The sequence below is a fragment of the Squalius cephalus genome, assembly GCF_949319135.1.
Source record: "Squalius cephalus genome assembly, chromosome: 9".
Classification (NCBI taxonomy): domain Eukaryota; kingdom Metazoa; phylum Chordata; class Actinopteri; order Cypriniformes; family Leuciscidae; genus Squalius; species Squalius cephalus.
Window position 1 is genome coordinate 25064217 of NC_137130.1, and position 24222 is coordinate 25088438.

Here is a 24222-nt window from a genome sequence, read left to right on the forward strand (position 1 = left end):
GATGGTAAAAATAAGATGTTGTTCTACTTTGAACAGAAATCAGTTTTCTTGCTGGTTAAAATGAGGGGAAAATATTCATATATAAATTGCAGTCAAACATAATGCATCATATAATGCACAAGAAGAACTTCTATCATGAATCAGATTGACTCAGAATGCTGAAAACTTCTATGCACAATTTTTAAATTCTATCACTGTACGTGGACAGAGACCATTTATATAGAACCATGACATTTCTCATTGTCTACATTGTCTATTGTTAGGCGCCACATCTTAATTGCATATAGTTAAACTTCTCTGAACTTGGTCGAGTTTCAAGACATTTTATCATTCCGCTAGTTGAAAATGAATGACTTCAGGTCCCTCTGTCACTGTGGATCACTATCGGTGTGAATGTCTCTTTAGTCTCACATTACCTTGTAAAAAGTGAAACACTCAAGCTGTGCTGCGTGGACGATGTTCTGCTGGTTGGGACTGTACGTCACTCTAAAGGCTGTGGTCTTTAGAGGGCCCAACTCACAGGAGAGAGGAGAGATGGAGAAAGGGGACTCGGCTTCATTGGACCACGTCAGACAGATCTTGCCCTTGGTGTGGTTGGTGATAGAGACTGACTTAGATGCTGGGCCTTCATAAAAAATGAGTTCAGAGGGCTGAACTGTAACATGGAGGACGGGGAATCGGGTGGAGTTTGAGGTGTTGGAAAGTTCTGTTTCTGCTTCAGGTGCGGAATTTACATGGAAATACTCCTCCAAGGGACTGCGTGGGTTGAAGGGAGGTGTGGAGTTGCCAGTGTCCTCTGCTGGAATCTAATAAAAGTTAGATGCAAGGTTATGTGATGTAATATCCATGTGTTATTTTCCAGGAAGATTTCTACTTTTTTTTTTTTTTTTTTTTAGCTGTGGTACACCCTATTTTTTTGTGAATTGAGTATGATTTTGAGTATGAGGATAGGATTTTGGCCTAAGAATTTAAAAGAAATGGAAGGAAATCTGACTTAACTCTTGGATGTCAGAGCATTTGTATGTTACACCACAGTGCAGATGGACAAACACACACCTCCTGCATTTGCAATGCTCCGCTATCATCCAGTTTTAATCGGTGTTCTTCCAGCAAGGCACTCATTAAGTCAGGAGGGTAACAGGTGAGCCCTCGTAGCAGATTTAATCTGTAGGCACTCAGGTGTCTGGGCTTTAAAATGGCTGGCTTCAATTGCTCTGAGTGACAGGTGCCAATCAAATCCAAAAACAGTGGCTCCTTTAATAAGAAAATCAGAACTACACTATCAATCAAATGAAAACAAGTTAAGAAACAGTAGATATTCAACCGAGATGCTGAAAAACAGACTTAGATAGATAGATAGATAGATAGATAGATAGATAGATAGATAGATAGATAGATAGATAGATAGATAGATAGATAGATAGATAGATAGATAGATAGATAGATAGATAGACCTACCCTGTGCAGCAGCAAACAGATCATTGCCTTGTGATAGGCTATAGGGTTGTGTGGTCGGAACTTCACACGCAGGGTGAGTTTGCTGCCGCCTGGCAGAGAGCCACAAGGCTTATCAACACTGAACACACTATGGCTGCCAGTGTCCACATCAAACTGGTAATGAGCCAATACTGCAGAGGAGTTGATGATCTTTACATTGTGTGTGACCTCTGTGCCCTCCTCAATACAGCCAAAGTCTAGTACAGAGGTACTTAGATACACTATTGGACCTATAGTGGACAGAAGAAGACGATCAAACCATGTTTGATATGTTTATTAGAAGATGTTTGGAAAGCGCTTAGGGCTATGTATTGTACCTATGCTGGTGCCTGACACTTTGAGCAGTTCTTCGCTTACAGCCCCAGGACAGGTAAGACAGAGGTAGTCCACACTTATGGTGTCCACTGTGAGTGGGGAGAAGCAGACAGGGACTTTCAACACTGAATGTGGGGCGATCTTCCCCTCATGCACCTCACAGCTGAACACAGACTCCATGAGAGGGGGTCGTCTCAGCCAGGACAGACTGAATGTTGTGCTGACCTAACGGAGAAAGAGAGTGACTCTGAGAGAGAAATATCTGAGTACTGTCTAAATGTTCAATGAGCAAAAAAAGCAGGGTGGAGGGAAACATACAGTGGAGAGGTTGTAGATCTCAAAGTGCTTTTCATGAGAGTCTCCTACTGCCACACTGCCAAACTCAAGCACCTTACATCCTTCCTCCTGTCCCATGAAGCTGATTTGGAGGCGGGGGTACTTGGCTGTGGAAAGGAAGTTAAATGGGATGTGAGATGGTTTTGATATTAAAATACTTATTCCCAGTTTAACATACAGCGACAACAATGCAACACTATGGCTCTTCAGTACTAACATTCCTCCTGCACAGCAACAATTACTCAACCAATGCAGTGAATTTGGAGCAGGATTATTTGTCTAACCAATGAATAGTCATTATTTTTGTAATAACAGTGACAACCACATTTTAGCGGCCTTGGATTAAACTATGTTTTGTTTACATTTTTTTTCAAAAATTAAAAGTATTTCTACACCATGAACCAAACCAACCTCTGAAATGAAAAAAAAGCATTTTAAAATCAGGTAAAAAAAATAAATCCCCATAAAGCACTTGAAATTACATAATTGAATAAAGAAGAATGGTCAAATTTAAAACTTTTGATTATAGTAAATGGTTACAAGTATAAAAAAACAATATATTTTAAATGTATGCAAATTATTAATTTTCACAAATATATATATTAATTTTAGGAAACTAGCTCAGTTAGTCTTTCACAATACATTATGGGAGTACACTTATTTGTCCTGTTTTGTTTGCTGTGGGTAAGGTCACTTTTCTGGAATTTGGCTTTTAAAAAACTACTATTTTTAATAACTAGTGCAAAATGCCCGTGCAAAATCAGTTTTTGTGTGTGTTTTTAGTAATTGTTGGTTTGGTGTGATTGAATGCTCATTGTTACAAAGCACACAGTGAACTCCAAGAAAACGCTATGCTTGAGCAGTTTGTGAATAGGCTACTACAAATGATGCCCGTGAAAGAGAGAGTTGGTGAATAGCATAGGCTACTATTACACAGTAACGATAACGTTAAGCGCACCAGAATGAAATATAATATCCAGAAGTAAACAGCATAGCTGACTTACAGATTCAGTTAACATCCACAAATGAATAAGCGCGTTGATTCAGGGAGCAGTGCAAAGTGCCCATGCAAAATCAGTTTTTGTGAGCTGATCGCCGTCAAAAAAGTTCAGGAGATATTTCTTAGCGATGGCTGATTTCAACAGTTTCAGTATGATAAAAAATAACTTTTATATTGATTCAATGGATTAATTGCATTTTGAAAAAAAAGTGTCATGAATTTATTGCATTTTTGGGAAAAAATAATCAGTTTTTATAATAAATCTTTGAAAATCAAAATCTGGATTTGAATTATGTTATTATAACCTAAAGATGCTATGTGAAAATTTGAAACAGAAAATAGTGGTTTTCATCGTGTTTATGTCAGAATGTTTATTTTTAAACCACAACCTTCTTGGGGCTTCTTTGAATGATACAACCCTCTAATGTCAGAATGTTTATTTTTAAATCACAACCTACTAAGTGCTTCTTTTACTGATATTTTTAACGATATCTTTTGCATTTCTCATCCAAACAACGTCAAACTTGGCACTGCACTTACTCGTGCCCGTGGCAAGACACCTGTCGAATTTGAAATCCATCGGACCAACGGTTCGAGAGATATGTGGTTAACACACACACACACACACAGACGGACATACAGACAGACAGACGTTTCTGTAATTTATAGATAGAAGTTGAAATTTCACTTCTAAAATCATATATTATAGATTAACAACTTCTGAGCTTATGGTAGGTCTGTCTTTAAAGGTTTATAAAGAATTGTTAAATATTATGTATGTAGAAAATGAATGATTTTACTACTGAGAAATGTTAGAAAAGACCACAATACGTATACCCTAGGTTGGCAGGTTTGGTTCGATTAAAACCAATTTTGGTGCGATTGCTCTGCACTGTAAAAACAAAAAAGTTGCTGCCTTAAATTTTTAAGTACAATCAAGTTGGATATTTAAGTAATTTCAACTTAAATTACATTAAAAACACATGTTGTCATAACTTATTGATCATATAATATATATATATATATATTTTTACAATGTGTTAGTGTGGTTCATTTGAAAAAGTGTTAACGCTGCCACTCAAACCCTGGTGGGCACCAAACAAGCGGACCGAGAACCCTGAAAAGGTGGGTCTCGGTACGCTTTCAAACTAAATCTGGTGCGGTTCGACTGAAATATGAACACAACCGGGAGCACATGGACCATCTAAACGAACCAAAAACAAGACGTAATGTCACAAGATGAGACCCTAAAAAGGACAGAATGCATCCATTACTGCTCAGTACAGGCGTTGGAACCGCGTATTCTTACAACAGATACTTTTTGTGTGTGTAACAGAGAAATTCCTCATGCTGTTTTTGACTCCTTTACACATTTTATGAGCTCTTTGAGAGTTCTTAGCTGGTAAAAATACCACCATATGTACGCACATCCATCAAACGCATTTAGCCCAGCATACAGCATTGGCCAGTAACATCTGTCCCTAAATATATGTAATATAAAGCTGTTTTGTATCTTTAGATTCGCTGTTAAAAATGACAGTGTGAACGCTAAGTGAACAAGGACAAAATGTATCATTTTCTTTGTTGGTCCGGACCAAAAGAACCGAGAGAACCAATCTACAAGTGTAAACTGTGAACACCCTAAATGTGCATTTTGAAATTCTTAAAATGTCGCACAACCAAATTTTAAGCATCTTTGTCTTCTTTGACATTTAATTGATGTTTAGAGTCTAACAAAAGCTTAGTGTACTCACACAGCCCACGCAGAAGTACAGTACAGCTCCTCTCCCCATCGTCTCCGAAAGCACAGCAGGCCTCAGCCTGGCACATTACAGCCTGCTGGGGCTTGAACTCTACTTTAACCCTGCATTCTTCTCCAGGCTTTAACTGTCCAGTCTCAGGGGACAGCTGGAACGGAGGATCCACAAACCACCTGAATCCTGTCTGCAGCTTACTAGTGGGAAAATGTGCATTCGAACGTTTTAAAATTCTGCATTTTCTTCACAATTTATCCATAACTCAGCTGCCTTTGTGACAACCTAGTTCCCCACAGTTGAAATATTCTTTAGGTGGCAGCTCTTTAGCCATGCAAACACATCTTTACCTGGAATTACGAAAGAGGAAGCTGGTTTGGGAGCTGTGGCGGGAAGCACAGGGTGGCAGGATCACTGTGTCTGGAACCTTCAGGTCATGATGAGGAATCACAGCTCGCAGAGACACCTGGAACGTGCCTTCCTTACCCTGAAACTCTATAGTGTCCACATACTCGCACTGGAAAGAGCAGGGCAAGAAAGAAGTCTATACACAAATCCAAAATATAGTTTTGCATAATCAATTGATGTGCATGTTAAAGTCAATACATTACAGGTCTTCTAGTAATCTAAATAGGATCTGTCATTACTTGCTGTGAATTTTGGTTACAAAAATGAATTTTAATTCATTATAATCACAGGATTATTGATATAACAAGTTTAAAATGATATAACAGATAAGACAAGCGAATTAAACTTTACTTTCTCAAGAGGCTGAAAAGTAACTAAGAGTGTGAAAGATGTTCCTGGGCTCAGACGGATGGTCTGATGATATGGTGTGTTGAAGAACTTGGACTCAGGAGGTCTGAAATTGACAAAATAAAACAAATCCGTCAGTATAATCCTGACCAATTTGGGGTCAGAAATATTTTCGTAAAGATTAAGTTAAATGTAATACTTTTATTTAGCAAGGATGCATTAAATTGGTCAAAAGTGACAGGAAAGATATTTATAATATAAATTCCTGTTTCTAATAAAAGCTGTTAATTTGAACTTACTATTCATCAAAGAATCCTGTATGAAAATGTATTACGGTTCCCACAACAATATTAAGCAGCACAACAGTTTTCTACATTGATAATAATAAGAAATGTTTCTTGAGTATTAAATCGTCATATTAGAATGATTTCTGAAGGATCATGTGACACTGAAGACTGGAGTAATGATGCGGAAAAATCACAGAAATAAATAATTTTTACCATTATTTTATATTGTAAAACATATTTCACAATATTACCATTCTTTCCCTGTATTTTTGATCAAATAAATGCAGGCTAGGTCAGCATAAGAGACTTATTTAAAAAACATTAAAAATACTAATGTTTCCAAACTTTTGACCGGTACTGTATATTCAAATAGAAAACAGTTATTTTAAAGTGAAATAACATTTTACAATATTAAATGCAGCCTTTAAGCTGAACCGTAAAATTACCCCAAACTAATTAAGGTAGCGTACTTGCCTTGAATGCTTGTATGATTTAGACTAATGTTTTAAGTGGACTGACCTGACAGTGAGTTTCAGGAGTTTTCCATGTATGCTTCTAAGGAACAGAGATTTGGTATACTCTAGCCCTGGCTCCCAGTCCTCCCAGACCAGCTCAGCACAGGTCTCCACCCCAAAGAAGCAGTTTTGGGTTCTCTTCTGAAGGCCTCCTGACCTGAGGCTTGAGACCCTCTGAAAACAAAGTAGGCACATCATAATGTCTATTGTATTTTTACACCAGCAGAGGGCATTGTATTTCAGCAAAGCATTTTAGCAGACTGATAGCAAAAAGCAAATCATTCAACTTATTAAAACTAGTGGCAAACAATAGCAGAAGAAACGAAATAGTTGACATAAAAGAGTAATAATGAACAAAAAATAAGAACTGAAGATAGCATAAATAAGAAATAGGAGCTAGCTGTCAAGTTGTAATGGTAATTTTTATTGTGGAAAATTACAATGGTTTTATGCGTATATATATATATATATATATATATATATATATATATATATATAGTGTTTAATTATAATTGTTTCACACAGTCTAAAAGGTTCCATTGTAAACTGTAACCCAATTAGTGTGACAACCTAATAGCCTATAGAATGTGACATCTTTTTTCTGCACAATTAAAGTGGACTTTTTGTACTTTCAAAACACCTTATACATCTTACCTTTTTATGTGGGTTGTGTGCGCCTCCAAAGGGAATGCCTGAGTTCAGAGGATTCACTGGATTATCCGTCAACATTGCAACTAAAACAAACCAACAGAGGTCAATACTGTATTTCATATAGCTTTTGTAATCAGACATGGCTGTAGTACTTGAAGGATTTGGGACTTTATCAAAGAGATTAACCTTAATTTCTTGACTGATATTATAAAGTCCATACTCCATTAGGAAATATCTGTATTACTTTAAATGCTAAAGTGATACATTTACATTTATTGCAAAAGCAGGATCTGTTATATGCCTGTCTGACTCTGAGGTTAACCGAGGCTGGTGTAAATATGACCCTGTCACTCATTTCTTTACCTCTCTGTTAGCTTAAGTGATTTGCTTTATGAAAATCAGAGACAGCAAAGGTGACTGACTCAGAGGATCATCAAATGAAATGTTATTGATAAAGATACAGTGGGTTTTATGTTTTAGATTTAGAAAATTACTCACATCTTTTCTTTTAAAACTTGACAAGGCGTTAAAATTGCATAAATTCTATTATTCTGTTCAAATCAATCATAAAAACGATTGCTAAACAATAAAAACAACTTATATTATTGCGAGTATTGCTATTACGAGTATTACAGTCACACACAATCGCAAAACTCGCGTTTTTTTACATTTTGTAGCCTACTAAAATATAACTTACCACAGTAGATTTATTTAAAGCAGTTATATATCAAACAAGACGCCAAAACTGAATAGAAATGTGTCGATTTATTTGTTTCGCCATGTTGAAAGTTTTACTCCCAGTTCAGTTGTGTTCGAGCTCCATGACAACGCCGACGGAAACAGCTAAGGGACATTCTACATACAGCGAGACGTTTTTTTCTTCCTCAAAGACTTCAACAGTAGCCTCAGGTGAGAGCGAAATGCAGGTGCAATTTTCCAAATACGTGATAATAAATGTTCACAGTTTGCCACTTTGAGTGCTCAAGTTTCCTTTGGCTTGGCAGGGTATTTATTCCCGTCACTGCAATGCATTTAATCAACATATAAATATGTCCAATTCTAGCTTGACTGCACCTTCTCTGCTTTAATATTTAATTGTTGGCCTAACACCACACCCCTGTAAAAATGCTCTTTTGGTCATTGAGGTAATTAATCTTTTCAAATTAAATGGCCCGGTGACATCAGCATAAGGAGTAGATTATTTTACTTTTCCTTCATTAACTTAATTATTTGCCTATCAGTAAACCCCCCTGAGTAATTCATATTTGAGAGGCTGTGGCCATAAATATCAGGGCTCTCGTTGTTTATAATGCACTGTAGATTCATCTGCGCTTTAATCACCATCTCTGTCAGCTAGAGGTTAAAAGGGAGAGAGGAGAGTGGGACGATGAATAAAATGCGGGTAACATTCATTTAGTTTTAAACCTTTCGCTCATGTGCCAGATGCATAAACATAGCCAAAACATTTCTTTTTGTATGCACTGCAGCATTTTCACATCCTCAAAGAACAAAAAGAGCTCAATGACAGCAAGTGAGAGAATGCCTGAAACTCATCTTCAATTTTGTTTATTTCCCTTTGTCTCCAAGTACATATTTTACCAGCGATCTTTGAAGGTCACACAATCCTTCAAACGGAGTCCCGATATCACGTTGAATAAATTAGATATATAATCTATAACAGTTAAATAACATTAAAGACACCAACAGCAACAACATGACATAAACTAATGGACTAACTAATGAACCGTTCACAGTTTGCCCTTGTTCAATATTTGCTGAGGATTTAGCAGTTCCTCTGTGTTTCTTAGTCAATGGTTACTGGAAGAAAGCTGACACTGATGACCTCTGGACAATCTTCTGTTCCTCAGCATCCACTCGAACGAAATGTGTTTAAGAGACCAAGTCAGCCTGTGACTTTCAGTGGAAAGGCCTCCTCGTTTGGTTCAGCAGCTGCTTTGTTTTTGTTTTTTTCAACCAAAATGTCCATATTAACATACATAGTAAAGAGTTTGATCGCATAAGAAAAACAAGTTTGAAATAGTGTACATTTGCAGTTTACAAGCAGCCTTCAAGAAAAAATATTAAGTGCAAATAAACTGGAAGACCATTTTCATGAATTATTTAAGACTTTCCGACTTTAAACGTCAATGAACTTAATTTTGACATCGACAGCTTTCAGTCTCGAGGTGTGGTATTTTAAACCTTGATGTAGTTAGCAGTCCGATTCATGAATGGACATGCAGACTATCCAGCTGCCATTAATCCCTCATAACCCCAGCCTGATCTTTCGGTCTCCTCCGATCTCTTCCAGGTCGTCATCAGAGTAAGAGCCATGAGAGCTGTAGCTCAGCGCGGAGCTGTGCTGCAGGAAGTCCGAAGGGTGAGGTAGGCTCACACCGACGTTAATGGATTTTCTGAACTCTTCCTCTTCTTCTTCATCTTCCTCCTCTGCATCCAGATCCTCATCGTCATCGTGTGCACTGCAGCGACTGAGGTCTTTGGGCTTGTTTCCTCTTTTTCCTGACTTGCAGCCATCTGTTTCCTGCTGCGCAGCCTGCTCTTTAGCTTTACGGCTGCGCTTCCACTTCATCCGTCGGTTCTGGAACCAAATCTTCACCTGGAAAATACATAACAAACATCACAATCATTTACATAAAAGGTGATCCATTGGTATTAGCTTTTGGGAGTATTCAAGAGCTTTTTATTTGAATGATTATCAAAATTGTTTTGTTATTTCTTTGTACGCAATATGTTTTTTCACCTCATCCCTTCTTTCTCAGATCCTGATTTCATGAGAAAGCGTAACTATTTTACAAGGTGGCGATTCGTACAGTGTGATTTGTACGGAAATGCATGATTTTTCTTTTTAAAAAAGCATGAAGGTCCAACCCTTAAACCTAACCAGGCATGGGACATGTTGTACGAAACATGATATTCAAATTCATACGAATACCATTTCGTTAAAACATAAAATATTTATGAATTGCCCACTGTAAAAATTTTATGTTATGACAACATGTATTTTTGCATTGCTCAACAAAATAAGTAAAGTAATTTTAAACTTTTTTTATGTTATACATGACTCAACTAATTTTTTTAAGTCAGTTCAATGTAATTTAAGTTGAAATTACTTAAACATCCAAGTAGATTGTACTTAAAAATTTAAGGCAGCAACTTTTCAGTGTGAGAGTGTGTTGCTTTCTCCTCACTTGTGTATCAGTCAGCATGAGAGACGTGGCCACAAATCCCTTATTTCTCCCAATCCGATTTCATTAGACAACTATTTTACGAAGTGCCGATTTCATATGAATCCGTACAATGTGATTTGAATTAAAACTTATGACTTTTTGGGGAAAAAAAGTATATGAAGGTCTACGTCTAACCAGCAGTGGGGCGTAAGCTTGTACGAAAATGTACAATTGCGATTGTACGATTTCACATAAATTAGCTATCAATTCACTAAAACATAAAATTGTTATGAATAGACGTGTGTTGCTTTCTCCTCACCTGTGTCTCGGTCAGCATGAGAGACGTGGCCACTTCGAAGCGTTTGGGTCGTGATAGGTACTTGTTGAGTTTGAACTGGTTTTCCAGCTCTAGCAGTTGCTGGCTGGTGAAAGCTGTGCGTGGTCTCCGGCACTTTCCAATCAAACCAGATTGAGGTGCCCCTGAAAAGAGAGTTTGTTGATTAAGGAGGTGTAAGACTTGTGCCAAAAAAACAAAGACATACAGTGAAGACACCAAGCAGACGCAGCAAACAACATATTCACCTCTTGTTACTCCCCCCTAATAGATAATGATAACAGCTTTACTTCAGTTTATTGTTGATGACAGGGCTGGGAGATATTGCTTTAGCGGGACAATAAAACACCAGAGAGCACCATTAACTTAATGAAAATTCAATAAATGCTACCAGATAACTTTATTGATGAAGCTCAGGCTGTTTTAAGTGTTTCTTTATAGTTTTCCTTTCGATGACGGCTGTTTTAATGGAGTTGTCATTTATGATGCTATGAAAAGACTGAAAATAAAAAAAAGCTTACATTATAGTTCCGTTAGCAGTAAATACTGATTCAATTATGCTAGAGAATATTTATGGCATGTGAGTGCACTTTTTGCAGAGAGAACATGAATATATTTTTAGGATATATAAAGGTTTATAAATGTTTTTGTAACATTATTTACTATGGAAAAAAAAAACCGAAACAAAAAAAAAAAAACCTTGTAGCAAACTTAGTGGAAATTAGCATAGCTGAAAAAAAATGCTTTAAAATGACATAGCTCCATTATAGTGGCATCATTTAGACAATTTCAATGGCTCGACAATACTTTTTTAAATTCTAAAGTACAGGCTATTTAAAAAGTAGCTAAACCTTATAAGAATTCTGCAGAAGGGACACACATACCGCTGTAGTCTGCAAGGCGAGGCATTATGAGTCCTGCCCGGAGCCAGTGTTCTAACGGAAATGAACCGGCCACGGCTGCTGCTTTCAGGTGCTCCGGGTACGGATGCGCAAAACCAGAATACGCGAAGGTGGGATGTTGCGCTCCGAATGCCGTGATGGAGTACATAGGTGAGGGATACATTCCTTGCACAGACCCTTGAGAAAGTGACGTAAATCCCGGGTGAGAAATGTTTAGCATGCCTGGTTTGGGGATGACCCCTGTCTGAAGCTGAAAAGCGCGAGTAGGAGAGTTTTGTGTCCGTTTGCATGTTGCGGGCTCGATGTCTATGCCTTCATTGCACAGTCCCGGGGAATCCTCGCGAACTATCCGCTGAGAGCTCTCTGACAACAGAGCGTCTATTCGAAAGTTCTTCGACTTATCCATGGAGCCGAACTTTAAGTGTCAGTTACGGTAGGAGCTAAAAATATGGTTATGAGTTTGGAGTTCCTTTTTTTCCCCTTCACACTAAGCCTGCATTTAGAATGAACTTTTACTTTGACCGTCGGTAATATTGTCTAATTCTTTAAGACAGTTGTGGATATTTTGTTACTGTGACTGAGTGTTTTCATCTCTATACCCGTGACGCAACGCTATGCCCTGGAGCGCGAGCAGGCATCAGTTTTTGACTGTCTCGCGCTCTAGCACGCTCCTCCTAAACACTCTCTGATTGGTTCATTTGGATGCCCTTATAGTTGAGAATCTTCCAATACATTCTAATTAATTCACTACACAGGAATTTATTTCAACATCAAGCCATAAAATTTACATATCTTGACTTATCGGTCGATTGATAAAAATATGAAATATTATAGCCTATTAGCCACACAAACATTTTGTTCACAAAAATTGGTCTTATAAAAATAATTTGTGTCTACCGAATTATTTGCAATAGGCTAGGCCTATGTAATGGACAATATTAAGAAAACAGCAACGTAAAAAAACAACAATAAGCGATTAGGCAAATGTACAGAAAAGGTTTTTTTTACAAATAGCCTACAGCATATTAGCCTAGCAATCAAAATATCTCACAAATAGTTTACATATTCATTCACATTATAGATATGATTTCGACTGGTTTCTTAATTCACTGTATAAAGATTGGGTTTACACGGTTATGTTATGACAATATTTATTTTTATTAAACGTGATTTCCTCATCAGTAGCCTAATTCTTAGTGGAACAAAATGTTTAAGATTTATATGTTAGGTCCAAGTAAGCCTTATTGAATATAATTAATAATAGAGTCCAATTATTAATTAAAATTGCAACGATAGGCCTATAACCATTTTAAAAATTATTTGAAAGAATAGAATCGAAACCTAGTGTTTTTTAAAATGCAAATGCTAAAGAGATTAATATCAAATGACGTGCAAAAATCTTGTAATCTGAAATATATTTGGTTCTGAATAGCCAGTCGTTTATCTGGCTATAGGCTATGCTCTCGTTATGTCACATACAGATGGCAATTCAAATTTTACAAGGCTACTTGACTAACTAAAGTAGCTTATTTAGAGCACTGAAGAGGACTGCATAATGCACAGAGGAGGAATTCAACATAAATTGCACTCTTACTGAAATTAAGTTTCAGGTTTTTCCTGAATGGTGTATTAAATAGCCTACTTAAAGGTTCAAATACATTGCTAACTCACACTAACCTTGACAAAGGGACAATGGCGGACATGTTGACCTTTTCACTCCGCGCGCTCGCAGGTGCGATGCCGCCTTACTTTTCTCACACACACTAGTAATGCGGCGTGTTTGCATGACCACCCGCTCACCCCTATTTCTTCTTATCAGGTGCAAACATATACTAATGCACAAATAAATCGACAAGCATGAAACGCAAACGCACATGCTGCAGTTGTGATGTTCTGACATTATCTGCCGGTAATTTGCTGCTTGTTTTTCCAGTAGCCTAACGAATGTCGAAACAACTAGGAGACGTTTGGAGAGAATAACGATCTGACACTATGGTAGCGTGCCAACAAGTTAGAAAGTGGAGTGCGTTTATATATTAGAAAGAAAAAAAACATTGATTCAAAAACGAGAAAGATGCCAATATTATTCAGTAGCTCTAAGTCATAGCTTTCACACATGGAGACTGCTGTTTTAAGTCGTCTAAACAATTTAATTCTCAGTTAGGCCTATTTGTTTTTCTCATGGGAAGTCTGGTCATGCTCTCAGCACTGTCAGTGAGTTCCCAGACAAGACCTTGAGGTTATAATTAATCTCAGTTCATTAGGAAGATAAAGGTCAATTATTAGGCTTCTACCATGTCAATCATTAACAGTGGTAGAGTTTACACAGCAGAAAAGATAATAAAAAGATTGGCCTTTATTTTCTTTCATTTCTGGAAAGAAAAATAAATGGCATATATTTTGAGGTAACCTGTGATGGTAATTCAGTTTTACATTTATTTGCCTCCAACAGCTCAAAAGTGCTATTTGATGAAAAAAAAAGTTGCAATTGTGTGAATCCCCACTTTTAAGCACTGCAATTAATATATTCTTGCTGTCAGTGGCTTACTTTTCATTCATTCGGAAATTAAAATAATTAGATGATGATTTTAACATGGTTTCATTGTTTTGTTTTTCAGACTGAAATCTACTCTCTCCAATATCAATATAAATAAAATGAAAATAAATGAAATGGCATAATAAAATGTTTCAAATAATGATTCATTTATTATTATTTTAAGGCACTGAATCAAATTAGTTATCAAATACTAATATTATTAATCATTAGGCTATAAATATTATACAATTAATACACCTTTTTTAAATGCAACATTGTGTTAAAAAGACCTCTGCAAACAATAGAATACAATGAGTACCACATTAAGTAGCCTATATCTTTGGGGTTGGGGTACAGCTGTGAAAATGAAACTAAAGTTCGTTTAAAAGAAGATCAATTAGAACAGTTTGTATTCAATTGAAAATAATTTGTTACAAATAAAGGTACACAATAACATCAATAACTAAATTAATGTAGTAAATTGGGTCCCTGGTCCCTAAAAATGCAAATAACTAAATAAAAGACACAAAAGAAGCCAGAACCACACTGTACAAATTATATGATCAATAAGGTATTACAACATATGTTTTTACTTTGCTTTAACTCAAAAAATGAAATCAAAATAAGTTAAGCAATTTTCAACTTTTTTTTAAACAAGTTACACAAGTATACAAATTGTTAAGTGTTTAATGTAATTTAAGTTGAAATGACTTAAACATCCAAGTTGATTGTACTTACAAATTTGAGGCAACTTTTTTTTCCCATGTGAAAATTCATCTGGAGTTTTCAAAAAGCATAATATTGAGCAGGTTTCTACCCTGATCCCCAACAATTCAGAAACTGTGCTATTTAAAAATTGACTTACCCGAGCAACCTGAAGCATATACAACTGAGTGAATGGGCCAGAAACACATCTAAATGAATGAAATGTTTCATGGCACAAAGGACCCAAAGTGGTTATTGCTGAAAAGCGCTTTACAAATGTGAGGACTGAAAAACTATACAAATACAAATATTTATTTTTTTACAAATATTTGACTTTAAAATGATTTGATTTTAATACATTTGTATACTGTGAAATTTGAAGAGTGAGTAAAATGGCAACACTATTTTTCAAGACAGATCTACAAATAAATGTCCTCTTTCTAAAAAAGGAGACCACAGATGCCTAACAAGCCTGCCAAAAGTGCAAGCACTCAGCATTCTGGCTGTCCAGAAGGGAGCCAACACTTGTATTCAAGAGACTGTAAAAGAGTCACTGAATAGACAGCTATTCATATACAAATGCAACATGGGCTGCCCCTTTCGTAACTGTCTGACCTCTTGCTCTAGGTCAGATGTAAAAAAATAGCAATGTGCTATGCTTGTGTAGGTTTCAGTGACAGCTTTAAAGCTAATGTGCTGTCTAATTTCCAATTCCAGCCTTCCTACTCAGCGAATTTAAGTCTTTGTCCAGACCTACCAAAAGTTAAAATTGCATGCTGGATTCCACTGAATTGTTGCATCTTATTTTAATTTCCATTCAGAACCATCCCATTGTTGCACTCTTGTGTCCTTGTGATTGACCAGAGGGAATTGAAAACTTCCTCAGTAACCAGGGCTGGGCGGTGCAGGTTAACCAGTTCAGGCCTGCGTTGAATCGTTTGATTAATGACAGCTATGTTGCAGAGACATCAAGACAATGGCTGAGGCAAGAGGGGTGTGTTTCTGGATAATTACTGGTAAATCCTACCGTTGTTGAGTTAAAGCATAACAGAAAGTTCAACACACACGTGCACGTACTACACAGAGGATGACTGGGATGGATAATTAGTCCCGCAGAGCTGCTACAAACATCTGTTGCTCCGGAAGAAATGGTGGCAACATCAGGAGCTGGTGGTGCATCGTGGGTGGTTCTTTTCCTGAGATAAAAAAACACAAAAACATATAATTCTCTGTTACCAATTGAGACATTTCATAAAAAAAATATGCCATAGTAATTATGAAATTATACATTTCTTAAAAAAAAAAGTAAATAAATAAATAAACGTGCAATACCAATTATGGAATTACATTTTATAGTAAAAAAATAAAAATGCAGTACCAATAATTATATTATTTATTTATTTATTTTAATGAAATGTATAATGTCATAATTGGTATTGGACTCTATTTATTTATTTATTTATTTAAATGAAATTTTAATGAAATTTATTTTAAAAGTGCAATATCAATTATGACATTATAAATAAATTAATACATAAAAGAGCAATACCAATTATGGCATTATACATTTCATTAAAAAATTAAATACATAAATAAAAGTGCAGTACAAACATGACATTATATATTTCATATAAATAAATAAATAAATAGAATGCTATACCAATCATTGCACTCAAAAAAAATTGGAAGATCAGTAAAACTGGCAAACTACACTATATTGCCAAAAGTATTGGGACATCCCTCCAAATCATTGAATTCAAGTGTTCCAATCACTTCCATGGCCACAGTTGTATAAAATCAAGCACCTAGGCATGCAGACTGCTTCTACAAACATTTGTGAAAGAATGGGTCTCTCTCAGGAGCTCAGTGAATTCAAGCGTGGTTGCCACCTGTGCAATAAGTCCATTCGTGAAATTTCCTCACTACTAAATATTCCATGGTCAACTGTTAGTGGTATTATAACAAAGTGGAAGCAGTTGGGAACAACAGCAACTATGCCACGAAGTGGTAGGCCACGTAAAATCACAGAGTGGGGTCAGCGCATGCTGAGACGGACAGAAGTCACCAACTTTCTGAAGAGTCAATACAGACCTCCGAACTTCGTGTGGCCTTCAGATTAGCTCAAGAACTTAGAGAGCTTCATGGAATGGGTTTCCATGGCCGAGCAGCTGCATCCAAGCCTTAAATCACCAAGTGCAATGCAAAGCGTCAAATGCAGTGATGTAAAGCACGTTCTCTGGAGTGACGAATCCCACTTCTCTATCTGGCAATCCGATGGACAAGTCTGGGTTTGGCGGTTGCCAGGGGAACGGTACTTGTCTGACTGCATTGTGCCAAGTGTAAAGTTTGGTGGAGGAGGGATTATGGTGTGGGGTTGTTTTTCAGGGGTTGGGCTTGACCCCTTAGTTCCAGTGAAATGAACTCTTAATACTTCAGCATACAGTACCAAGGCATTTTGGACAATTTCATGCTCCCAACTTTGTGGGAACAGTTTGGGGATGGCCCCTTCCTGTTCCAACATGACTATGCATCATTGCACAAAGCAAGGTCCATTAAGACATGGATGAGCGAATTTGGTGTGGAAGAACTTGACTGGCCTGCAAAGAGTCCTGACCTCACCCCGATAGACCACCTTTGGGATGAATTAGAGCGGAGACTGCGAGCCAGGACTTCTTGTCCAACATCAGTGCCTGACCTCACAAATGCGCTTCTAGAAGAATGGTCAAAAAGTCCCATAAACACACTCCTAAACTTGGTGGAAAGAAGAGTTGAAACTGTTATAGCTGCAAAAGGTGGGCCAACTCCATATTAAACCCTACGGATTAAGAATGGGATGTCATTAAAGTTCATGTGCATGTAATCCCAACTTTTGGCAATTTAGTGTATGTTTTTATAATAACAGTATCGATTTTACTATGAATCCCTTTTTCAAAAGTACTTTAAGGCAGCAACTAAACTAAGTTTATAAGTTAAAATAGGTGGATTTTTATTTTATTTTAATGAAACATCTAATGAAATGTATACATTTCATAAAAAAAAGGAATAGTAAATAAATAAACTAAATACATGCAATGCAATCTCTTTCCAGACATATAAAATATTAAACCAGTTTAATCAGTACATTTCTTTGGGGTCATTTCTGCTCCTGAGCCACAATAATTTATGGGATATCATTCCAGATTCCTGAACCACAATGTAATAACTTCCAAAGTATAGCCGTATTTTTATATGTCAGGGTGAAATTTAATTAGCAAAGCAAAAATCAAACAACATGCACATAAGCCAGGGCTGAATTGCCGTGGCCTTTGTGTACGGGTATGTGTGTGTTTGGTCAGTCTGTAGATATATAACAGGACAGGTATGATGGATAACTACTACATCTAATCAGGCTCTGTGTTTATCTTCCAGGACCATCCTAGTCAGCTCACAGTTTCATCGAGGGTTGTATGTGTGTGTGGCTGTCAGAGGTGAGCAAATTAAATATGACAGTTCAATTAGCCCTGCTCGTCCGAATGGTTGCACCTAATCCTGCTGTAGGATAAGCATCCCCACCCACCAATAGACTATATGTTTTTTAATCAGACAGTCCTCACTGTGGCAGGAATGAAGGGACCACATGCAGCCATAATTCAAAACCACCTCACTTTTCTGAATTGTGCACCCTTCCCATAGTTCACATGCTAAGTAATGCTTTCTTAAAAAGAAAAGAATGAGATTTGCATATCTTAAGTAGAATGCAGAAAAGCAAAAACACTACAAATAAAAAAAACGATAACCTTTAGCTTTTAACCCCAATCGAAATGTATAGCTACACACCATTAGCCATTTGAATATCCCATGAATAGCCAATATTTGAATAGCCATCGTGAATAACTCTGAAACAAATATCTGTGTACAGCCTGCGATCCCTTTATGTACTGATTATGTCTGTGCTTTTATATCATAAACCTGTCATTCATAAATTACAGCATCGGATTTCCATCAGGAATTCATTAAATATTCTCTTAGATAATGACATGCGCACATTAAATCTCTGTGTTTGTCTGGAAGGTTGTCGTTAAAATTTAATATTTGCTTTGCAAATCTATGCCAATTTGCAGAGTGACTGCATAGGCTGCGAGGTGTATTTAAATGTGTGATGATCTATAAGGGGATCAAGTCTAGGGGGCACAGAAAGGGTCCTAAAAAGCATGTTCTCATCCAGAAAGAAATCTCACTTGTGAATAATTTAGTATCTTGAACATTACTGAAACTTGGGTCTTGGGAACACTAGTGAAAATGCTGCATTTTTCAAATTGAATATTTTTCCCTTAACAATAGCGAAAAGTTTTATTGAAAAATGTATATTTCAGAATGAAATTAGGTATATTCCGATGAACATATTGTGTTTCAATGGAAGCAAGAACATCTGATCTTTTGTACAAAGAAATTCAAATGATCTCAAATTCGGGTTTATGAATAGTGATGTGAAAATGTAGAATTTTAGACAAAAGAAATGTACACTCTATAAAAATCGAACTCCAAAACTTTCTGCTTATTTACAGGTTTTAATCAGATTTTAATCTAGTTCAGATTTTTTCCATGTCGACTGTCTTAAATAAATCGTCAAATAATATAATAACAATATAATACGTTTCATAATAATAAGATTGACATTATCACGACTCAAAATAATTTAGCAGGCAATAAGCTGAACTGTACAAGCCTCCTGCACTTAAGATCAATGACAATATATGTTTCCATCCACCTATTTTTGAGCATTTTGGGATATCGCTGGAATGGAAACGGCACGATGCGAATTTTTTTTTACAAATTCTCATTAAAAAACCTATGCACTCAAATGAGGCATATACATTTTTTTATCCAATAAGAAGACATGCCCTATGCTACGATGGAAACACAATGAATCCCTCAATGTGCAAAAAACAACAAACTCGTGACTTTGCCTCAACAGTGGATGTGACTGGATAAGCGAACCAATTTTATTGTACAGAATCTCTCAAATTTTGGTTTGATCATTCTGAAATGCCTGGGTTTTCACAGTGATGCCATAGAAGAACCATCTTGTGCCCCCGAAAAAACTTTCAGTGATCAGTTGTTAAAAGAACCACTTTTTTCTTAGTGTAAAGAACCTTTTAATAATCTGAAGAACCTTTGTTCACTATAAATTCATCCTGTAAAATTCACTATAAAGAACCTTTTGAGCAATGAAAAGGTTCAATGGATGTTAAAGGTTCTTCATAGAACCATAGATGAACCAAAGAAACGCCTTGTTCGCAAAAGTTTTATGCGATATTACAATTTTGTGCATAAGTTAAATTTGCTACTTTGGATGGAAACATATGAAGAAGGTTTATAGACCTTATGCACCAGTGAAACAAGCACGCAGCCATATTGAGATTTGTCTTTGAACTTCCGTTTTTGCGGATATTTCTATGGCATCGTTGTCGAAGAGTAATTAGCTGGTGAAGTGGATTTCCTTATTGTAGAGTTAATGAAAGTTATCATTAGCACTGTAATGTCTGAAGTGGATGTAATAACTAATGTCAGTAGAGCAGGAAGGTTTTAAAACGAGCGATTCGTTCATAAATCCGTAAGATCTTACCTTCATGCTGTGGAAATACAAACCGGAAGACAGAACACAACGAGCGCAGCGCTGAAAAGGGGAGGGGCTACATAAGGTCTATAGCGAGTTTTGACAATGTCAAGTCAAGTCAAGTCAAATCAAGTGTATTTGTATAGTGCTTTTCACAATACAGATTGTATCAAAGCAGCTTCACAGTATTAAATTAAAATAATACAACAAGGTTTGTTTCTAGTGGAATTTATTGATTGATAAAATTAAATTAAATATCCCCAAAATATCCCCAACTGAGCAAGCCAAAGGCAACAGTGTCAAGGAACCGAAAAACTCCATCAAGTGACCTAATGGTGACCTAAAACTCCATCAGGTGACCTAATGGAGAAAAAAAACCTTGGGAGAACCCAGGCTCAGTCGGGGGCCAGTTCTCCTCTGGCGTTTATGAACTAGAGACCGGATTTAACTGTAAGATTAAAAATATTATATGAATGCCTGGCTGAAGAGATGCGTCTTTAATCTAGTTTTAAACTGGGAGAGCGAGTCTGAGCAACGAACAGTATCAGGAAGACTATTCCAGAGTTTTGGAGCTAAATGTGAAAATGCTCTCCCTCCTTTGGTGGATCAGGATATCCTAGGTATGACCAAAAGCCTCGAATTTAGTGATCTTAAAGAGCGCATTGGATTATAGGGCGATAGAAGATCCGTTAAATAGACTGGAGCTAAGCCGTTTAGGGCTTTATAAGTCAGTAGCAATACCTTGTAATTAATACGGGACTTTATAGGTAACCAATGTAGTGATGTTAAAATCGGTGTTATATGATCATATTTTCTTGATCTAGTAAGAACTCTAGCAGCTGCATTTTGGACTAACTGTAGCTTGTTTATTGAGGATGCAGGACAACCGGCTAATAAAGCATTACAGTAATCTAGTCTCGAGGTCATGAATGCATGAACTAACTTTTCTGCATCAGAAACTGATAGCATATTACGTAGCTTAGCAATGTTTCTAAGGTGGAAAAAGGCTGTTTTTGTAACATATGAAATATGATTTTCAAAAGACAGGTTGCAATCTAGTATAACACCCAGGTCTTTTACTGTAGAGGATAAAGTAACAGGACATCCTACTATGTTAAAGTTGTATTGTGAGAGGTTTTGTGGGCGGTTTTTTGAACCGATAAGTATTACCTCTGTCTTGTCTGGATTTAATAAAATAAAATTACGCGTCATCCAATCTTTTATATCTTTAACACACTCTGTCAATTTGGATAATTTAGCGTTTTCATCAATGTGCAGTCATCGCATGCTTTAGGTGTAACTGAGACACACTCGTGGAAAATTTTACATTTTGGTAACTTGGTGGCTAATACGTATGAATTTGTACGATCTCATTTTTTATGCTTCTATATGATCTGCTTACTCCTCTCTGATGGTTAGGTTTAAGGGTAGACCTTCATGCTTAGATTTTTTACATCAAGTAGAATGAATTCATACGAAATCACCACCAAAACAGTTACGTTTTATGCATGAGATGGGGTTTGTATTGCTGCATCTGTGTAAAGTGGCATGTTGCCAGCTCTACATATGGCTTCAGCCCATTTAGGAAATGGTCTTGGACCAGCAGTCCGGACCAGGGAGGCCTAAAAGAGGAATTAGCAATCCGTTAACTGGCCGTTCTGTCAGAGGTTCTGACAAGCTGAAAGGGAGGAGCTGTCAAAAGCTAATTTATCTCCTATGGAGCCCAACATGAAATTTCATTCGCTAATTAGAAACCCCCCACCCTTTCTGTTCTAGCACTTCGTCACCTCTCCTCGATCCTTCCGCCTCTCCGTCATCGTCCCGAGGGCACAACATCACAGTGACAATGCGGCATTATGGAAATAAATAGTTCCATTATGCCGCATTGTGTAGTGGAATTGGACTCGCTGCACTGCTTTAGTGATGGAGGAGGGTTCTACTTTGATTAAGACGGATGATTTATTGAGGAACGGTCGCAACATGTTTGGAGTCAAATCTAGGAAGGTCATACATTGCATACATGCATTCTAAAATAAGACCATTATGCTAAAGCACACTATTCCAACCATTTTCATTTTGTCATTCACTCTTAGATCAGCCTTAATAAGATTAAAAAAATACATTTATGCAGAATCTATTTTAAAAGCACAAGCTATTTTAGTGCATGTATTGCAAGTTAAAGTGATAGTACACCCAAAAATGAAAATTCTGTCAGCATTTACTCGCCCTCAAGTTGTTCCAAACCTGTATGAACTTCTTTCTTCTGCTGAACACAAGAGGATTGAAGTATGTCGGTAACCAAACAGTTGATGGACCCCATTGACTTCCATTGTATTTTTTCTCCATACTCATATTCTTCAAAATATCTTCTTAAGTTTTGTGTTCAGCAGAAGAAAAAAATTCATAAAGGTTTGGAACAACTTGAGGGTGAGTACATTTTTGGGTCTCTTTTACTGGGAAAACTACAGGTTTTCACCACCTGTTTTTCTCCTAATAAGATTTCTTAGGCATTATTAGACATTGGCATTATTACATGCACAATCCTTATGAGCAACTAATATATCTTGGTGTTTTTCATAAGTTCCTGATAAATAAGAAGATTTCTTTGTGCAATGTGTGACTATAGCTGAATTCGTTTTCCTGTGAATTGTCCACTTGGCGTCAAGAAAAGCTAATGTCACCTCCGAAAACAAGCTAGAGTGTTTAACAGCTCATCATGTTAATAAAAGCAGAGGACACTGCGATCACAAAGGGTGTACAGCCACTTAAACAAATGCAGCCTGCGATGTCCTTTTCAAGCAGAGTCAACAGATGTCACTTAGTTGCTTTCTACTGAATAGGACGTGAGGTCAATCAGGCAGATAAAAGATTACTGTTTGGGAATCTCTCAATTATCGTCTCACTGACTGACCCCACAGAGACAAGAGGGAGGAGGAGATGGGAGGTGGGGGGGATGCAGACAAAATGAGCCCCAGCTCAGCCAAAAGCTTGTATTCAGTGAAAGAAGCCATTTATCAGGCTGCTTAACCCTTAAATGCGGTGGTGTGGTTGAAGGGTTGAACACTCGCTGCAATTGGACTAATTAAAACACTGCAGCACTGCTAAATGGTACATCTGGTCATGCATTAGTTAAATGTCCTGCTGTCCCTATTCTGTGATTAATATGTCCTTTGCAAGCACTGATGAATGCCTAGTTTAATGCCTTTTACTAATACAAAACATTTTGCATAAAGAATGTACAATGCAAAAAAACTATTTAATTGGAACTTGCATGCAACTGAAATAGCCAGACATGGATTTAAAGATACTTTGAAGACAGATGCTCCAAAGCGACTTGCATTACATTTCAAGTACACATTTTATTGGTGTGAGAATCAAACCCTGTGACCTTGGCATTGTTAGCCATACTAGTTGTGCAACAGGAAAATAATTTGGCATTAATTCAGTCTAATAATGCAATATAATATAATATAATATAATTGTATATAATAGTATATAGTAGTATAGTACAGTATATATAATAGTTTATATATAAAAGCACAGCATCAACTGTTTTTTTTCTTTCTTCCTTACAGACAAAGCAAACTTGAATGGGGGATTTAATTTCTATTCATTCACTCAAGTTTATTCAGCAGCAGTTAGATCATCTAAAATGGTCTCTTGAATAAAGAATAAAATTACAATGAATGCTCTATTAAATCATGGCCTCACCCACAAATTTAATCTTGCGTACCTGTGTCTCTGAGTTTGTTTGTTTCTGCTGTTTGCATTGGTAAAGAGCCATACTGCAGTGTGACTCTTCAATGGGAACAGAAGTCCTCGATTAATAACCATCAAAGGACAGATTGTC

The 24222-nt window shown here is 36.8% G+C and overlaps 2 protein-coding genes and 1 long non-coding RNA gene across 3 annotated transcripts in view; 1 reads left to right on the forward strand and 2 right to left on the reverse strand.

The window, feature by feature from the left end:
- cfap65 (cilia and flagella associated protein 65) overlaps positions 1 to 7929 on the reverse strand; it is a 44374-nt gene extending 36445 nt beyond the window's left edge. The window contains exons 1-11 of the mRNA XM_079880456.1: positions 7809 to 7929; positions 7115 to 7194; positions 6465 to 6634; positions 5662 to 5764; positions 5253 to 5419; positions 4903 to 5102; positions 2131 to 2255; positions 1815 to 2037; positions 1459 to 1727; positions 1057 to 1254; positions 417 to 806 (exon numbers count right to left, since the gene is read on the reverse strand). Of these exons, the coding sequence (XP_079736582.1) occupies positions 417 to 806; positions 1057 to 1254; positions 1459 to 1727; positions 1815 to 2037; positions 2131 to 2255; positions 4903 to 5102; positions 5253 to 5419; positions 5662 to 5764; positions 6465 to 6634; positions 7115 to 7189 (1920 nt within the window). The 5' untranslated portion in view covers positions 7190 to 7194; positions 7809 to 7929. The remainder of the gene's footprint in view (positions 1 to 416; positions 807 to 1056; positions 1255 to 1458; positions 1728 to 1814; positions 2038 to 2130; positions 2256 to 4902; positions 5103 to 5252; positions 5420 to 5661; positions 5765 to 6464; positions 6635 to 7114; positions 7195 to 7808) is intronic.
- Positions 7930 to 7969: 40 nt separating this feature from the next.
- On the forward strand, positions 7970 to 9647 carry LOC307164904. The gene is made up of 3 exons (XR_013822356.1): positions 7970 to 8020; positions 9423 to 9496; positions 9570 to 9647. It is a non-coding gene; the product is annotated as an uncharacterized lncRNA (long non-coding RNA).
- mnx2a (motor neuron and pancreas homeobox 2a) lies at positions 8663 to 12166 on the reverse strand. Its single transcript, XM_079882123.1, has 3 exons — positions 11518 to 12166; positions 10619 to 10779; positions 8663 to 9728 (listed from the first exon to the last, which is right to left on the reverse strand). The coding sequence occupies exons 1-3, from the start codon at positions 11939 to 11941 to the stop codon at positions 9378 to 9380; spliced, it is 936 nt and encodes a 311-aa protein (XP_079738249.1). The 5' UTR covers positions 11942 to 12166; the 3' UTR covers positions 8663 to 9377.
- Between the last annotated feature and the right edge of the window lie 12056 nt (positions 12167 to 24222).

Excerpts from the sequence above, each read along its gene's own strand:
- mnx2a (XM_079882123.1), bottom strand. The coding sequence starts at position 11,941 with ATGGATAAGTCGAAGAACTTTCGAATAGACGCTCTGTTGTCAGAGAGC. Across the intron at positions 10,780-11,517 it reads TCGCCTTGCAGACTACAGCG|GGGCACCTCAATCTGGTTTG; the intron begins GTATGTGTGTCC and ends CTCTCTTTTCAG. Across the intron at positions 9,729-10,618 it reads TCATGCTGACCGAGACACAG|GTGAAGATTTGGTTCCAGAA; the intron begins GTGAGGAGAAAG and ends TGTATTTTCCAG.